Source organism: Hyaena hyaena, unplaced genomic scaffold (genome assembly GCF_003009895.1).
Source record: "Hyaena hyaena isolate Hyena2069 unplaced genomic scaffold, ASM300989v1 scaffold_0, whole genome shotgun sequence".
NCBI lineage: Eukaryota > Metazoa > Chordata > Mammalia > Carnivora > Hyaenidae > Hyaena > Hyaena hyaena.
In genome coordinates, this window is record NW_024080632.1 from 2594601 (window position 1) to 2613280 (window position 18680).

The following is an 18680-nucleotide window of genomic DNA, read 5'->3' on the forward strand; positions in this document are numbered from 1 at the left end:
GGAGTGAGCTTGAGTTGGTTCCGTAGGTCAGCTAGTTGGTGTGGCAGGGATGGAGGGCCGTGGCATCGGAGGCGGGCACGGTGTGGGGTGGCTGGGATGCCTGGGGAGGAGTGTGGGGCAGGCCACTCCGGGCAGGAGGGAGAGCGCGCGCCGGCCTGGAGAATGAGCGGGTGCAGCGGGGGGGGTGGGCTGGTCCTGGCACAGGATTGGCGAGAGGAGATGGGAGCTATGGAGGGATCCAGGGGTGGGGAGGAATCAGTTCTCATCAATGCCTTGGCTACCCTGGTTCTCCCCCTCGATTCGTGTGATCCTTTCTGAGCTCCATCACTGTCTTCCACTGTGGCCTCCAGTAAACAAGCCTCCTTATATATTTTACAGTATAGTTGCTGAGACATTCACATACAATTCAGCTACTTAAGGTATGCAAGTCAGCGGGGTTTAGTGTGTTCACTATGTTGTACATCCATCACCACGATCTAGAACATTCCCGTCACTCCCCAAAGAAACCCCGTACGCATTAGCAGCCACTCCCCTTCTCTCCGTCCCCCAGCCCCCGGCCACAGTGAAGCTGTTTTCCGTCCCTGCGGGTCTGGCTGTTTGCGGACATCTCAGGGACGCGGGTCACGTATGTAACATGTGGTCCTGACTGGCTCCTTCACTCGCCGTGTTTTCTAGCTCGTCCAGTTCCTCATGTTTTCACTGGAGGCTTTCCTCCCTTTCACGGGTGGACATAGAATCCCCTAGAAAATGATTTGGTGGGCTCCCTATCTAAAGGATTTCATCTAAAGTCAGTAAGAAAACCGTGAAGCTAATAGTTACCTACTTGATGTCTCTGCCTTGCAAATTCTGACGTCTTAAGAAACGTTGGTTTATTTAAGTGCTCAGGGAAAGCAGACAGGGGCCTGCTGGCCGGCGAGCGGAGCCAGGTTTGCCGGCTGAATGTATGCGAGGTGGGCCTCGTTACGAGGTGATGAGGTGACGAGGGCACAGTCGTCCCCACCCCCCATGGCTGGGCCAGGGTCTTGAAGGAGCATAGTGGCCTTGATGGAGGGGGGGAGGGGGAGAGGGAGAGGGCCCAGGGGGCGGCGCCTCAGGACGCGGTGGAGGATGTGGCCTCCCTTAGGCCAGCCTGGCCCCACTGCGTGTCAGCGGGCCTCCTGCGCCTCCCTGGGGAGCGGCCGGGGCCTCAGGGCATCTCCCTCGAGCTGCGCCCAGAGCACCTCCGGGGACTGGCGGACAGTCCCCGATAACCCCGGCCACCTCCGCGGTCCCTCGTGGAGTAAGCTTAGAAGCCCCATAGCCGATGGGCCTGATTCCCAGGCTGGGAAGAGCCTTTGCGGTGCCTCCCAGGACAGAGGGAGAGCCGGAGCCCCCCGCTTTCCCTCCTCTGCGCTCTGGCTTTTTTGCAAACCTGTCTGGGAGTCCCCCGAACTCTAGGACGCGAGGTTGCCACCCTGATGAAAGAGCTGCCCCTTCTCCAGAGAGAAAGAAGTCAGATCTGAGGAAGCCTTTCCGTTTCTTGGGTGCTTACAACCCACGGTGGGGGTGGGGGGGAGGAACACGCCAGGCCCGGAGGAACAGGGGGTGGGGGGGAGCAGACACAGAAGGAACATAAAAAAAGGCACTAGCTGCTATGTAGTGCCGGCCCAGTGTTGCCGTGTGGACCCAGGGTGACCCAGTCTTCCAATATTTTTTCCAAAAGGAAGCGCAAGACACAAACTTCAGTGTGAAATCTCCTAATAGACAACAGTTGGGAGGGGCGCCTGGGGGCTCAGTTGGTTGAGCATCCAACTTGGGCTCAGGTCATGATCTTGCTGTTTGTGGGTTCAAGCCCCACGTTCGGCTCTGTGCTGACAGCTCGGAACCTGCAACCTGCTTCAGATTCTGTGTCTCCCTCTCTCTCTGCCCCTCCCCCACTCACACTCTGTCCCTTTCTCTTAAAAAGAAATAAACATTAAAAACATTTTTTTTAATTAAGAAAAAACTGTTGGGAGCCAATTCCAAAGAGTTTTAGAGCACAGTGAAGGCCAAATACAATGTGTGTAGGGGCTGGGGTGGGCCCAGACTTCCTGGCAAACTCCTACACATTCGTCAAGACCCCATGCACAGAGGCTACATCTGCAATGTCTTCTGCTATCCTTCCCAGTTAGAGTTTGATGTCCTTGCACCTCTTATTATACGACCTTACAAGTTTCTATCTGTGTGTATCTTCCCTCCACCCCCAGATGATTCATCTCACTAGCTCAGTGCCCAGCAGGCACACAGGTGATGCTCAATAAATATTGAATGTTTATTGAGACATCCAGTATTTATCGAGATCACCAGTTATCTCTTGAATGTTTATTACAGACATCCAAGGATGCTCCGTGGTTAACCTGGGCAGGGGAGGAGAAAGGGACTGGCACTGGCGAGTGCCTGCTGTATACAAGGCACTTGCTATGCTTGGTCTTGTGTAGAGGACACCGTCCAACTGTGTGGCTCTATAGGAGGTGGACGCTGAAGATGTCCCCTGGGGACACAGCCCACTGGAAGGTGTGGCATCAGCAGATACCTAGAGTGCCTTCTTGGGAAGTCAGATCCTCCAACATTTCCCCCTACTTCCTGGGTGGGCAGAGGCCCCACTCCATTGCCCAGGTGGCTTGGGGACGGCATATGTCAGCTTTCCATTTTCTGCCGCAGCCAGGCGCCTCCCCTGCTCCGTGCTGACTCCTGGTCAGACCCACTTCCCCCGCCTGGGCCCGCTGGGTGACTCTGCTGTCACCTGATCTGCCCTCCTGAGTGGTGTCTCCTTTCAAGTGTCCTTTCCCAGAACAGCCTGTGCTGACGGCCCCGGGACAGAGGCATCTCGGCTCTGCCTCCCAGGGTCCTTCAACATCCTGGCCTCTGTTGCTGGCTGGCTCGGCGGGCATGTGTCCCTGTGCTGCTGTGGGGCTTGGGGGGGGGGGGTAGGTCTCTGTTTCAGTCCCACTCCCCGCTGTTGCAGAGTTTCCCCGTTGTCCTGAGCGTCCATCCACTCCTACTTGATGATGGGAGACTGGCGGTTCAGGGGTGCATGAAGCATCTGCAGGTTTGGCCAGACGACTCGCAGGCGGCTCACAAGACCTTCCTTGCTCTAGAAAACAGAAAACACGCGCGTGGCGGCGAGGCTGTGGGGCATGCGGAGCCTCCTACGCTGCTGGCCGAACGTCAAGTGGGGCAGCTACTGTAGGAAACAGTTAAACACAGAGAGACCCCGTGACCCAGCAGCTCCTCCCTGCGTGTACACCCAGAGGAATTGAAAACGGGCTCAGACAAACCCTTGTACACAGACGTTCGGGGCAGCCCTGTTCACATTAGCCCAAAGGTAGAAACAATCGAAATGCCCGTCGGTGGATAACAGGATAAATAAAACGTGGCATATCCATGCACGGAATAGTATGCAGCCATAAAAAGGAATGAAGCAGAGGAGCCCGGGGGGCTCAGTCGGTTAGGCATCCGACTTCGGCTCAGGTCATGATCTCACGGTTCATGAGCTCAAGCCCCGCGTCGGGCTCTGTGCTGACAGCTCAGAGCCTGGAGCTGCTTCAGATTCTGTGTCTCCCTCTCTCTCTGCCCCTCCTCTGCTTGTGCTCGCTCGCTCACTCTCTCAAAAAAAAATTAAAACATTAAAAAAAAAGGAATGAAGCACTGACTTTCTACAGCCTGGATGAACCTTGAAAACACGGTGCTAACTGAAAGAAGCCGGACACAAAAGGAAACATACTGTTTGATTCCATTTATTCGAAGTGTCCAGAAAAGGCAAGTCCATGGAGACAGAAAGCAGATGGTGGCTGCCAGGGGCTGGGGGAGGGGGCTGGGGAGCGACTGCTAGTGGGTATGGAGTTTCCTTTGGGGCGATGAAGATGTTGTGCAACTAGACAGGTGGCGATTGCACAACACCGCGACTGTACTGAATGCCACCGAATTGTGTAGGCCAATTTTACATTAAGTGTGTATTTCCACAGGTTTTTTGTTTTGTTTTAAAAACCCTCTTGCTGTGAGAAAGGGAGGGAGGCCGGGGTTAGGGTCTGGCCTGGAGCAGGTGACACTTAACATGTTCGGGTCCGTCTGAGTGGCCTGCGTGACAGAAATGCCCACGTGTGCACACCTGCCGTGATGTTACCTGCCCACCCCCGGGGGCCCCCACTCACCCCTCAGCCATGGGGAGGACAGGGCTCAACTGGAAGTCCAGTAACCGATGCGAAAACGTGTAGGACATAATGTTAAATGAAAAGGGAAGAGAAAATTGTTCACAAGCTCCGATTTTAACAACTTTGGCCAAATTAGCAATGGTCTTATTAGCAGTGGTCTTAGTGAGAATGTGAGGAGAGAAGGGGCACCTGGGTGGCTCAGTCGGTAAAGTGTCCGACTTCAGCTCAGGTCATGATCTCACGGTTCGTGGGTTCGAGCCCCGCGTCGGGCTCTGTGCTGACAGCTCAGAGCCTGGAGCCTGTTTCAGCTTCTGTGTCTCCATCTCTCTCTGACCCTCCCCTGCTCATGCTGCCTCTCTCTCTCTCTCTCAGAAATAAATAAAGCATTAAAAAAAATAAAGACTATGAGGAGAGAAGGTGGGAAAAGGAAAGCAGTTTATGAGGGCAGCAGCATTGGGGGTGTGCTGTTTCTTCCCCTTGGACACCTTTTAACGGTGTTCGTAATAAAACCCGGAGTCGGGCAGGCGGCGCCGGGCGGGCAGGTCTGGCTGTTGAGAAGGCGAACAGTGAACAGGTGGCCACGGCTTCCGTCCCCAGAGCGCTGCTCACTGCACGGAGCGTGAGAGAGGCCGCCTGCGGGTGCCTGAAATAGCGCCGTTGGCAGAGCTGCGAGGCCCGGGAGGGTGGGGATCCGGGCGCCGGCAGAGGGTGCGGAGTGGGCGCCCCGAATCCATTACCGGCATCTCTGCCTCCTCCAGGCGGAGCCGGGCGGAGAGGAGTGCGTCTCGGAGGCGGAGAAGATGGCCATGGACCTCAAGGACCCCAACCGCCCCCGGTTCACCTTGCAGGAGCTGCGGGACGTGCTGCACGAGCGGAACGAACTCAAGTCCAAGGTGTTTTTGTTGCAGGAGGAGCTGGCGTATTACAAGAGGTGAGCGCCCGGCCGGCCCCTTGCTGGGGCTGTGCGCAGCTTGGGCGACACACGGCTGGCATCTGTCTCCCTCCCGGGGTCCCTGTCTGGAAGCACGTGGGCGCGAGTTCACGATCCCTTTCTGAAACTCTCGGGTGGGGTGCGTTTCATACTTCAGCCCTTCCCAGCTGTTAGAAAGGAATACGTAGCGTCCCCACCCGGCAGCACCCCCGGCAGCGCCCCAGAACCAGCCCTGTTAATACTTCTGTGGCGAAACATGTGAATAGTCATACAACGTGGGATAAAGAATCACTGTGATCAGCCTCATGAGAGTTTTTCAGGGGTTGCCACCAAGTGAATGACCAGAAAAAAAGAATTTTCATTTTTAGAGCTTTTTGGATTTTAGAACTGCAGATAAGAGATGATACAGCCGCACAGCCTACATATTTGTTCATTCGGTCCTTGGCCAGTGAATTCTTTGCATATATTAGAGCTGCGCTGTCTCCGACGATAGCCACCAGCTGGGTGGCTATTTAAATGAGTTAAGTTAAAATAAAACTGAAAATCTTGTTCCTCAGTTGTACATACGAGTTCAGCTTTATACACACTACTCCTCTATTAGTTTCTCAAAGCATACCACATGTGTTTCTACCTCAGGACCTTTGCACATGCTGGCCCTGTAGCTGGGGAAACATTCTCTTTGGCTCTTCCCTTGGTTGACTCCTGGTCACCCAGGATTCAGGTCAAGGGTCACCTCCACAGAGAGGCCTTCCTTCCACAATACCACCCATTCAAAGAAGTGCCCTGTCCCAGTCACTATCCCTTTACTGGGTTCACGGTCCTTTACCATCTTATTTAAAACCCCATTTCTTAATGTGCTTAGTTTATTGTATGTTTCCATGCAGAAACATATTCCAGACTGTAACAACATGAGACCAGAACCATGTTTGTCCTACTCATTAAGTTCCCAAGACTTAGGATAGAGCTTAGCACAGAGTAGGTTTGCAGCAAATACTTCTTGAATGGAAAGCCAGAAGGAGGAACAGATGCACCAGATGTAGGGAAAATGAGAGGCACAGAAAATACGGTGCCATGTATTTTTATTGAAAACCCACTGTAGGCCCGGCACATAAGAACGTTTTACTGATGCTGTGTGTGCACTGGCTGTTCAAAGGGAGCGATCACTTCTCAGGGATGGGGGAGAAACCAGGAAGGCTTCATGGAAGAGGTGGCATTTGAACTGCGCCCTTCCCTAAAGGATAGGGTACTTTTCACCTATGGGAGATGTTGAGGGGTGGGTGCCACATTCCAGATGGAAGAAACAACCACAGAGGTATGGAGACAGCATCTGGCAAGGACAGGTTCTGTGTGGCAAGACTCTTCAGAGGAAACTGAAGATTGCCTTTTTGAGATGTGGCTTCCTTTCCTGAAATTCTTCACATTTGACCAGTTGGGCCAAAAAGACCACAGGCACCCATGTCTACTGCCTCCAGGGCCGGCCTCCCTCCTAACTGGCTGTGCCCGCTGCTAAGAGGCCAGCCCCCCAGGCAAAGACACTGTTGGGGCACAGGGCACTAATGCCGTCTTCCTAGGTCCCCCTGTTCCCAGTAGAAGCCCTCCCAGACCATCAGACTCTACCCTTCTAGAATATTCCAGCTCTTACAGAAGTTTTGACTCTCTTATCTCACACCTCTCACCTCCTTCCAGTGAAGAAATAGAAGAGGAAAATCGAATACCCCAGCCTCCACCGGTCGCCCACCCGAGAATGTCCCCCCAGCCGGAGTCTGGGATCAAGCGACTGTAAGTGCCGTGCTTCTTGAGTGTGGGGCTGCTCGCTCTCGGCTGACCCGGTGGTTCACACAGCCTCTCACTTCTGGGCACCTGCTCCAAGGCCGGGCTTGTCACTAACCACCTCCTGCTGGGACGGGCCTAACCCCCGGGGCACGATGGGCCTGGCCCTCTGTACCTGAATGCTGAGCTCCTTCTCGGGGTCCCCGGGCAGAGGGGTTTGGGTGAGGCTGAGAGGGCGGAAAGTGGGTGGGGCCTGTGGCTAAGGCTCAGGGCCTGAGTGTGTCAGCGGGGGCCTGTCTCTGAGCAGCAGATAAGGCCAGTGGGACAGACTCATGCATCTGGAGGGATGGGCCTGGTTCACCCACCAGTGCGTTTCGTGCAGGCTCCCACACCCTCCCCCTCCCTCCATTAAGTGTTTATTGCCACGTTCTACATGCAGAGAGTCACGCCCTGTTTGCTGTGGGGGCGCACAGGGAAGACACAACTCAGCCTTGCCCCTCCACCAGACTTTTAACTACTTGAGTGGTTCTTTACATCAAAAGACTCCTTTGAGATTCTGAGAGTCTGTAGACCCTCTCCCTGGGGGCGGAGGAAGACTTCGCCTGCAGCCCTTTAGGTAAAGGGTTAAGGCTTCTGGTCTAGTTGGCTCACGTCCGCTAAGAGCCTGCTATGCACCAGGTACTTTCCTGCAGCCAGATGACCTCGTTGAGTCCCCACTGTACCCCTGGGAGGTAGAGACACTGTCATTCCCATTTTACAGTTAAAGAAACTAAGGCAGCTGCCTAAGGACATTCGGTTATTAAGGTGCAGAGCCAGGGTTCAGACCTAGGCAGCCAGAGCCCACGTTTCAAACTGTTTGCAGGGTGCGCGTGCTCACATGGTTGTCTTGTAGCCGTGGTTACCCGCCCCCAGCCCCCCCCCCCAGGGCCTTCCTCCCTCTAGGCCTTCTGGCTGTACCCTCCTCCTCTCTTTCTCTCAAACTCTGGCAGAAGCTCTGTGAAAGCAGGTGGCGCGGGTGTGTGGGGAGGGGCCCTGGGGGGGGCCTCGAGGGACCTCCACCTCCACAAGCAGTTACCGCGGGAGACTCTCCCTGCGAGGCGCCTGAAGGCTCAGCACTGGTGGCCGGGAAGGCGAAGCCAGGACACGTGCAGCCTTGTGACCGCTCCTGGGAAGGGCTGGCCGCCCTCGAGAGTGTGCGCGTGAACGCGGGGCTCCCTCCCAAGCCGCTCTTGCCAGCCCCGCGCTGCTTATTGCTTGGCCCTCAGTCCCTGTGCGGAGTCCCCACTTACTAGTTAGCAGTAAATACTTACTCAGGGGTGAAACTTGGAAGCAGAAAGGCTTCCTCTGAATCCCAACACCATTTGGCTGTGTATTGATTAGTAATAACATTGGCAGTTGAAACTCAACTCAGAGTAACTTAAGAAAGACTGGTGGCTCGGGGACCAAAAATTCTCAGGTCGTACTGGCTTCAGGCTCAGGTGGATCCAGGTCTTGTCGTCGGGGCTTTGCCTCATTCCCTCCACCTCTGGCTTAGTTTTCCTTTATGTCGGGCACACTGTCCCTGAGGGTGGCAGCATGGCAGACATCAGCTCAGCCTTCTTCTGCTCTTGTGTCTGAGACTCCAGCGGGAAGAGAATCTTCCACAGGAGTCACGCAGCCAAGTCCCATTGGCTCAGACTGGGTCATGTGGCCTCTAAGCCAATCACAGGACAGTGCAGCCATCAGCCAGGTCTGGGTCTCCTCCTCATGCCTGAGGCTGGGATGGCTCAGACACGTCTGGTTCGGATGGACTGGAAGAAGGGTAAGGGCGGGTGCCACGGAGGTCACAGGGCTAGGCGACAGACAGAAGGCATGGGTGTCCGTTGTAGCCTCATCAAGGGGGTGAGGGAGCCCTTCAGCATCAAGTCTGTGATCTACTCAGTACGCAGGGACACCTTCATCCTTGGTTAGGTTTTCTCATCCAGTGCTAAGAAATGGGATCGACTTTTCTTAAACCCCGAGCCACCTGCTAGCCCCACACATGTGTAAGAATGCGCATCATCAGTCTTGTGCTTTGACAGCTACGACTTTGGGTTACAACCTGGGGAAGCTGAGACAAAGTTCATGAGCGCACATAATCCGCCCCAGGGCAGAGGAGGGGCAGGTCCAAGTCACCAGTCCTGTGCCTCCTTCAGCGGTTCACTGCCAGGTCTTTAAAATCGGACCTTTCTAGAGGCGCCTGGGTGGCTCAGTTGGTTAAATGTCTGACTCTTGGTTTCAGCTCAGGTCATGATCTCACTGTTCATGAGTTTGAGCCCCGCATCAGGCTCCGCGCTGACAGTGCAGAGTCTGCTTTGGATTCTCTCTCTCTCCCTCTCTCTCTGTCCCGCCCTGACTCAACCTCTCTGTCTCTCTCTCAAAATAAACTAAAAAATTTTTTTTAATTTTTAAAAAATCAGATGTTTTTAGCATCTTCACGTACGTGGCACATATAGCATGCAAATACAGAAGGGGAGAGAGAAGCTAGAATGCCCCCGTGCCCCCGGTGCAGGTGGCCAGGCCCGTGGCCACGCCGGCCTTCTAGGGGACGACTGGCAGAGCAGGCTGGCACAAAAGGCTTTTGACCAGCCCTGCCAGGACACTGGTCGCCTTTGTCCACCTCGGCTGCTGACTGGGAGCTGTGTCAGTGCGGCCACGAGCCCAGAGCCAGGGGCGGGGACGAATCTTTCCTGGGCCTGGGCAGGGACTGGTGGTTCGTAAGACGGTGTCACACCTCTCTTCCCATCCCTCACACCTCTGGCGCCTATTGGGGTCCACTCGTCCCTTTGTCCTTGCTTTTGCGGAATACGAGTCACACAGCCTCGTTAGTACAGGTTCTGGCTGCTTCGTAGCTCAGCCTTGTGCCCTTGACCAGTTTCTTCCATCCACCAACGAGTGAGCAGTAACTACCATGGAGGTCTGCAGGGGCTTCATGGCCTTGCACCACCTGCACTCAGGTATCTTCCCCCCCGTCAGAGGCTCAGAGCTGGGAGACGTAGCGCCACTTCTCCGATGAGTATCAGGCCCAGAGAAGCCCACGGACTTCATTTAGGTCACACCGCTGGCCGGGACGCCTGGGTGGCCCAGTCGGTTGAACGTCTGACTCTTGATTTTGGCTCAGGTCATGATCCCAAGGTCATGGGATCGAGCCCTGTGTCGGGCTCTGCGCTGAGATGGAGCCTGCTTGGGATTAATTCTCTCTCTCCCTTTCTTTCCCCCCGCCCCCCAAATTTAGATCATACCGTGAGAAGGGTCAGAGTTGGGGGTTTGAACCATGCCTCCTGTGTACCTCCCGCCCCCCTGCCCTGTCTTCTTGCCCTACTCCTGAGTCACCAGCTGTGGGCAGACTGCCCAGTTCCCTTCTCTCTCAAGTGCGCCACAAGCCAGGGACATCCGTCTCTGTGTTTCTGGGCTGCGCCGACGAAGGGAACCAGAAACTCCTGCCACCACTTAAAACTGTGCCCAGAAGACAGTCCAAGAATAGCTTGTGACTGAGCAGCTGCCGGCCGGAGGGTCCAGGTTGGCACTGCCTGGGAAGGTCACGAGGGAGCACTGAGTGACTCCAGTTTTGTTCCCAGCAGCCGCCAGGCACCAGCGCCCCCTTTGTGTGGCCTCTGTCTCTCAGTTACAGTCCCACAGCCGTGTGCACGGCACGCAGCTGTCTGCTGAGCAGGGGTGGAGGGGACGGCCAGGGAGGCAGGGAACAGGCAACGGGTCTCATGCACCAGAAAGGCCGGCCTCAGAGGAGGCGGCCACCCAAGCATCAGACACTGGTTGCAACAGTGCATTCTGTCCCTGTCCTCCTACCCACCACCCTCCTCGCTTCAGCCCAGAAATAGCTTCCTCACAGCCGCCCATTGCACTGCCTGAAATGCCACTGTTAGAGCTGCATTTGGTTTACATCTTCCAGAAATAATCGGCGGGGAGGGAGAGGGCAAAACCAGCCTCACCATACCCAGGACGTAAACTTTTGACCGAAGAAAGCCAGTCTCTCTCTCTCTTTTTTTTAAATGCTTATTTATTTTTAAGAGAAGAGCACTAGCAGGGGAGGGGCAGAGAGAGGGGGAGACACAGAATCTGAAACAGGCTCCAAGCTCTGAACAGTCAGCACAGAGCCCGACACGGGGTTTGAACCCACAAACCGTGAGATCACGACCTGAGCCAAAATCAGATGCTTAACCTACTGAGCCCCCCAGGCGCCCAAGCCAGTCTTTTCGCAGGAAGTGACTGTCCCTCCAGAGGAGGTGGTTAATGCAGGGAAGCACCTGGGAAGGAAGGGGCCATCCATCCAGTGAAACATACAGTTACTCGACTGGAACCTTCCAGGCGTCCCAAGGCCCCCGTGCACCAGTCTGACCCTGGGCCCCAGTGAAGTCCAGCATTCCCAGGGGGGGCAAACGCCTCACCCCGCCTCTGGGGCCAATGACTGTGTCTTTGGGGGCTCCCTGTTATGCCGAGAGAGGTCCTGGCCGGGGTCGAGCCCCTGGAAAGCCGACAGTGCCACACAGCCTGGCCTCTGGGGACTGGGCACATCAGATGACAAACAGTATCCCCCTGTCTCATCACCGTGAGTGTACATCCACGTGGTACTGCCAAGATGCCAACCCCCAGCCACTGTTTGAAGGGTATCAGAGGTCAATGCAAACACAGATAATCCCAAGCCTCACCTGAGACTGTCATTTTCTCTCTCTGCCCCACCCAGCGTCTTAAAAAAAAAAAAAAAAAAGCAAAATTGTTCAGAATAAGCTCTGGTGACTTGAGTGGAATTACTTCTTCATTTTCCTTGCCAAGACAGGGGACGGACGAGGACTCACTGCCAGTTCGGACTTAGCAGGGGGGTGGCCCACGCAGGTTCTCTGCCTCCGTTCACTTGGCCGGCCCACCGTGGCCACCTCATCTTCTCTCCCGGACCCCTTCCCCCCCCCCCCCCCCGCTGCCTTCTTTGGGGCATGGAGCCTGGGGGGAATGGTAGTTGGGGGAGATGTGCTGGAAGACCCTGAGGGTGTCCCTGCTCACCCACAGCGGGTTTTGACTCCTTTCCCAAACCCAGGCCTGCTGTTGAGCCCCGAGGCCCGCCCCGTCTTCCCTCGGTGCTACGTTAGTTTGCCAGGGCTGCTGTGACAAGGTACCGCCCAACGGGGAGCCTTCGACGGCAGAAATGCTTTGTCTCACCCTCCTGGAGGCTAGGAGTCCCGAACAGGTGTGGCCAGGGCCAGTTCCTCCTGCGGGCTGAGAGAGAATGTTCCGTGCCACTCCTAGCTTCAAGGCTTTGCTGGCCTTAGAAGCATCGCGTGGATCGCTGCCTTCATCTTCACAGAACAGGCCCCACGTGTGTATGTCTGTGTCCAGATTTCCCCCTTTTATAAAGATCCACTCTTCTCTGGGCACCTGGGCAGCTCAGTCGGTTGAGCATCTGACTTCGGCTCAGGTCATGATCTCATGATTCGTGGGTTCCAGCCCCGCATCAGGCTCTGTGCTGACAGCTCAGAGCCTGGAGCCTCCTTCAGATTCTGTGTCTCCCCCTCTCTCTGCCCTTCCCTTGGTCATGCTGTCTCTCAAAAACAAACATTAAAAGGGGCGCCTCGGTGGCTTAGTCGGTTAAGCGTCCGACTTTCGCTTGGGTCATGATCTCGCGGTTCGTGGGTTCGAGCCCCGCGTCGGGCTCTGTGCTGACTGCCAGCTCAGAGCCTGGAGCCTGTTTCAGTCTGTGACTCCCTCTCTCTCTGACCCTCCCCTGCTCACGCTGTCTCTCTCTCTCTCTCTCCTAGAAATAAATAAAAATCTTTAAAAAAAAAAAAACACATTAAAAAAAAAAAGATCCACTCTTCTCTAGTGTAACTTTATCTTGTTACCTCCTCCAAATAAGGTCGCTTTCTGAGGTCCTGGGAGTTAGTTTTACAGGGAGACAGAGTTCCCTCCATAACACCTACGATAAGCGAACCCTTCAGCTGGTCTGTGCGTGGAATGTGTTTATTTTTCATGCCTCCTCTGTTTTTATCTTCTCTGTGTCTATCTGTACCTTTCTAACCAGGATCTTTACAGCCATAATGCCCATGGTAGCCGCGGGACTGATAATAGATGACCCCTCACTGCAGCCCATCGGACGACTTGTCTCCCCTGTAGGCACTGTGTGTGTTTCCGGTTGCGTTTTGAGCTGCGCCTTTGGAATGCGTGCTGCGGCTCTGCCGAGGCTGGCCTGGCTTCCTTGGCCACTCTAGCTGCATGGCCACCAGCTCCACCAGCTGCGTGTTCCCGTTTGAAGTGGGTGCCGAGTGTGAGTCTCGACCTGCACGAGTGAGACCGCGGAATTCTCGGCTCTGTCACCGATAATTCTTTTTGTCTTTTCTTGTTTCCGTTCTAAAAACCACCTTGTCCATGATCCAGTAAAGAAGGTGCTTTAAGTGACGGGTCAGTAATCAACGCCCACTGTGACCACCTCCCCCTTCCAGCCCCCGAGTGACACTAACGCTGTGTTTTTGACCTTCACGCCCTAGCTTTCTAAACCGCTTTGTTTTGCCGATCCCGTCGTCAGAAAGCCATTTGATCCTGTTCAAAAAAGGAAGAGCAGAGGAGGGGACCAATGCTTTGTGCCTGCGTCCCCTCGGACAGGAAGTGGCACCTGGCTTTCCTGCTTGAGTCAGGTAGAGGTGACATGTGGCAGTGGTGTGTTGCTGCTGTATTTTTGGCCAGCTAATTGCCCTGATTACACTATGGAAAGAGCTCGCAAATAACCCAGTATGAAAACTGTGCCTTCATTTGTCAGGACACATATCTGTTGTAGAGGAAAGAGACTTTAGCTGGTAGGGAGAATCTCTCCAGATATATTTGGCTTGCCCCAGCTTTACAATGAAAGACCACTTAATTCCCAGTAGGAGGTGATTGTAGGGTCCAGTAAGCACAGAATAGTAAAGTCATTTTCACCCAGATGTGATTAAAACTGAGCTTCACAGGCCACAGCACTTACAAGGGGGCGGTGGGGGGGGGGGGAGCTAATAGGTGAACAGACAGAGGGAACTAAAAATAGTCGATCTGAAGCTTCTGTTTCTCAGCGGTGCATTCCTATTCCTGCCCCCGGGAAGCATAACGTAGCTATTATCTCTCTTACCAAGTTCAGAATCCACAATTCAAGAGTAGCAGAACTTGGTGAGAAAAGAATGAAGCTCATTAGAAAGTAGGAGTATCGAATGACAGGGAGCAGCTTAGGAAAGGCTTTTGGGAGAAATTCGAGGTGGGCCACCTCAAGTCTCCTGGCCAGGGTCCTGGTCTTTGTGGAGGTGGAGCTAAGGCAGACCTTGTTTTAAATGGGCCAGTTCAGGGGTGTCTGGCTGGCTCAGTCGGTGGAGCGTGTGACTCTTGATCTCGGGGTCATGAGAAGGAGCCCCATGTTGAGTGTGGAGCCTACTTAAAATAAAAGTTAAAAAAATTCATGGGTGTGTTTATAAGCTTTTTGCCTGTAATTTCTACCTTCATCTTTTAGGCATCAGACGGTTCACTTTGATCAGTGATGAGCAGTCACATCTGTTTTGAAAAGATCCCTTGGTCTCCACAAGCCACCATCAGGCAGCAAGTCTCTGTGCTAATGTCTAACGGCTTTCACCCTTAAATCAGTTTTCAACACTGTAAACCGATGGTTTCCCCAATCTCATTCGCAGGCAGCGTTCACAGTGCTTAATCACAGAACCGTGAGCACTGCTACTTATTTTTTGGTCGTCTCATTTTTCTAAAATAACTACTTCCGACTCCTCCCTAGCAGTAACATCCAGGAAATCTGGGCTCTGATGTGCCACATAGGTAGTTTCCTGATTCCTGTTACGTAACTACCTAAAGGAAAAACACTCGTCTCTTTATGTCGGAATCATCTTAAATTCTAGGAGGCTTTCAGTCATTACTTTCTCTGCATCGTTAGGGTAAAGGAATTCCAGACCTATGTTTCTGGTCGATTTTTTTATGCCCACTGATAATGAGAAGAGTCCTTCCGCAGTGCTTAAGTAAGAGATGAGATACATCACACATCACGTACGTGCATGCCCCGTTCACACTGTGTCACCTCCAAGGTAGGGTGACAATGACATGCAGAATCCCCTGCTGCTTTCTGAAATAGCTTTGACCCGCACCCCTACCCTTCCTTTCACACCTCGGATTGATTTGCTTCCTTCCACATCTGCCGTTGTATGTCCCGGCATTGCAAAAACGCTGACGTGCACAGCAAAGACAGGCTCTCATTTCTTCCTTTCTTTCCCTTCCAAAAGGTTTAGCTTCTTCTCCCGAGATAAGAAGCGTCTGCCCAACACGCAGAGAAGCGTGCACATCCAGGAGTCCTTTGGCCAGTGGGTCAACTCACACCGTGACGACGGTTACACGGAGCAAGGACAGGAAGCGCTGCAGCACCTGTGACCGCAGCCCGCCTCTGCCCTTGGACCTGAACTGTCCACCGTCAGCAGCGGAACCTGGCAGCCGCAGGGGTCACTACCTGGCACCCTCAAGACTGATCCCTCAGACAAACTGTCTCCTTTGAGGAAGCACACTGAAAAACTGATGCCAAACTCTATAAAGAAATGTTTATTTATACCCAGGGCTATCACCGTTTATAATAGATGACTGATCCCTTAGAATATATATTTAATAATAACCATGAGCAGAGGCCAGACTTTTGCATTAACTTCAGTAACACAAGCTTCTTTAAGCCAAATACATCACATGCCACTCTAACTGCTGTTTGATTTGCTTTTTATGAATTCTGTGTGTAGCGGTTTTGTTCACCTGTGTGTCATACTTTGGTGGGAGGCAGGGAGGTGGTAGATTTTCATGAGCTCATTCATGGAATGGTCAACAGTGGTAGCATCACATATAGGATGCATCCATTAGATAAGCAGGTCCCCCAAAGTCACCGGACGGGCTGGCCTCACTTCGATGCAAAGCAACAGAAACTAAGGACAGTAGTCCTCCCACCCAGAAACCGGAGACGACTCTGCGAGAGCTGGTGGCTGTCCTTCACACCTTGTTGCTGATACTGCCCAGAGCATGTAGCGAGTGCCTTGGAATTGAGTTATGCAGCACTAACCGAAGTTGCTAAGGATGAGACATGGCAACCTTCCTCATTTCTCGTTCGTATTCCACCACCACCCCCCCGCAGCCCCACTTCTTTTTTCCTTTTAGCCTTCAATCTATCAAACGCTTAGTCTCCTATAAAGAAGACAAGTGTCCTAGAGCAGATTCGGAATGGGGTCGGGCAGCCTCAGATGTACAGGATGGGGCTGGGGTGTAGACTTGCCAGTACCAGGGTGAGGGCAGTGGGTGGAGGGGTGGCTCGGGGACTCCATGTCTGGCTGACTCACGGGGCTGTGGTGGCAGACGGAGAGCCAGAAGCCTGCACCTGCTGAGTTGGGGTTTTGCCCAAAAACCCCTGTCTTTCTGTCTACCCACGGGGGACCCAGGGCACAGACTGGATGCTGACAGATTGGGAGGCAGCATGTGCTAGCGGAGCACTCAAGTACATCGGACGGGCCCACTCTCTACACGTTCCACTCTGGTTTGCTAAGAAACCATCAGGTTGCTTTACACAGTCCACAGGGACTCTGTTTCCAGATTGCTGAAATAATGAGCAGACAAGATAATGTTGCTTTCGTGCACTGGCTCTCAAAACTGCCTGCCCGCTGGTTTAGTCTCAGCATATAAAAGCAGGTTTACTGAGGGACTCCCCTCCCGTCCCCTGGTCACCTGTGGTTGCCCCTTCCTCAGGACCAACCAGTGTTGCCAGTTTCTTGGGTGTCCTTCCTGAAAGAGTTTATAAATATACATGCAGTTACGTAACAAAATATATTTTTTTCCTTTTTTTTTTTTTAACATAAATGGCAGCATACTATCTATGTGCCATTCTGTACCTTCCTTTTCTTAGAATACCCTGGAAATGACTCCACGGCAGCACAAAAGACAGTATGGGTCTTAACGCCCCCCACAGCATTTGGCAACGTCTGGAGACATTTTTGGTGTTTTGGTTGTCACAACTACTACTGGCATCTGCTGGGGAGGCTCCAGGGACAGTGCTCCCCATCCCACAATGCCCAGGACAGCGCCCCACAGCACAGGCTCTTCCAGCGGCAGATGTCATACAATAGTGCAAGGTGGGGGACTCCTGGCCTGCAAAATAAACTAGAAAATTGCGAGGCGAGGCAACGTAGGCCTTCATCCTGTGGCTACTGCTAGGGTCTCTGCTGGGGGCGGGAGGGGGGCGGTTCTACCAATTTTCTGGTTTTCGTTTAGTTACCAGGGCCCGCCCATACAAGACGAAGCCAGAATATCAAGGATGGGGTCTGCGGAGTCTAATCCACAGTGCCTTTATCATCCATGTTCTGGGACCCGGAGTTGACAGCGCTGGCTCGGACGACATAAGCACCGGGACTGATTTTTTTCTTCCGATGCCGTCTAACGACACAGCCCTAGGGTGGAGGGCTTGCTTAGCTGAAGGACCCACCAGCTCAAACCCCTAACACCCTTTTGGTGCCGTGAGAGGAGCCCTTTGTGCACGCTGAGTGAAATCAGAAGGGTGCTCCTACACGGCTATTTTCTGAGACGTGGGACATGGTAAGATTCTGCGCTGGAAATTTACAAAGCAAAGAGCCTATTTTTCTAGAACTGTTCTAATAGCTGACAGCAGTTTTAATATAGGGCCAGTTTCCTACCTGACAAAGAGATTCATACTCGCAATGCAAAAACCTGGTCACGAATGTGTTGAGTCTTGGTACTAAATTGTTTGCTTTGCACGAAATGTCCTGAATTTTAAGACCCTGAACTTCCAAAGATACAGCCAGTGATAAAAATGTTAACTGTCACTTTTTTGAAAACCATGTGACCAGCCTGGTACTTATTCAACGCCCTAGGAAGAAGTTAGAGTCGATATGATCCATGCAGCCCTCCTATAAACGGGAGGCCAGATGTCTAAGAGGGAGAAGACAAATCAGTCCATCAGAACCAGACAGAAACCTTTGCATGGACTTTTCTTCATTTTCATTTCACTCTCTTTGGAGCTTCATCCTTTCAAAGGGCTGGAAGGCTGCCATAAACCAGAACCCCATAGCCCTACAACTTTGGTTCTTCGCTTTAAATACCAGCCTCCCTGCCAAAAACAGGGAGGAGGAAAAAAGGCAGTCAGCATTTGGCTCAGGAATGGATCTCCATTTGTTCAAGGGTAGCTGGCTGCTGACCTAGACCACTGCTCACACTGGCTTTGGTATGAAGTTCTGGACATGCTCCCTGAATTCACTTTTCTATCCCATTTTTCTTTCCATTTGGCAGGCCCCTTATGCTATAGATATACAGATGGGAAAGATACGACTTTCCCAACAACCTGGCCAGATTCGGGTTCCCAGGAGTCAGAGCAATGCAAATGACTGTTGGTCACCACTTCTTTTTTGCCAACCCCTCACAATGGTCAATCCCAATAGACGGGAGAAAATGAGAATCGCAAAACAAGTTCTCTACTGCCAATTAAAAGAGAGTGGTGGCTCCGTACACGCGCCCTCCTGTATGGCTGCTGGCGAGGACGTGACTATTTCTCGAGCTCCGTACATAATGGGTCCTTAGAACTACAAGACAAAGAGGAGAAACTGTAGTATCAGCGTGTTCAGCTTATATCTGGGTTCCAGACTGGAAAGAAAACTTAACTCCAGACCCCATCACCACCAGCAAGTTTTATTCAAGCACTGGACGTACACTTTGCATAAAAGCCACGCATCTCTCTGAGCCTCTGTGGTGTTTCTGTCTGGGCCCTGGGGGCGCTGGTGAGCTGGGGGCGC

At 53.2% G+C, this 18680-nt stretch overlaps 1 protein-coding gene across 3 annotated transcripts in view; it reads left to right on the forward strand.

Moving 5' to 3' along the window:
- RILPL1 (Rab interacting lysosomal protein like 1) overlaps nucleotides 1–15597 on the forward strand; it is a 43157-nt gene extending 27560 nt beyond the window's left edge. Inside the window, exons 5-7 of one of the 3 annotated variants that reach the window (XM_039239117.1) lie at nucleotides 4928–5100; nucleotides 6787–6879; nucleotides 15138–15597. In XM_039239117.1, the coding sequence (XP_039095048.1) occupies nucleotides 4928–5100; nucleotides 6787–6879; nucleotides 15138–15282 (411 nt within the window). In that variant the 3' untranslated portion in view covers nucleotides 15283–15597. Of the gene's footprint in view, nucleotides 1–4927; nucleotides 5101–6786; nucleotides 6880–12919; nucleotides 13861–15137 lie in introns of those variants that run through there. The other 2 variants (XM_039239181.1, XM_039239254.1) reach the window with 2 other exon arrangements.
- The last annotated feature ends 3083 nt before the right edge of the window (nucleotides 15598–18680 follow it).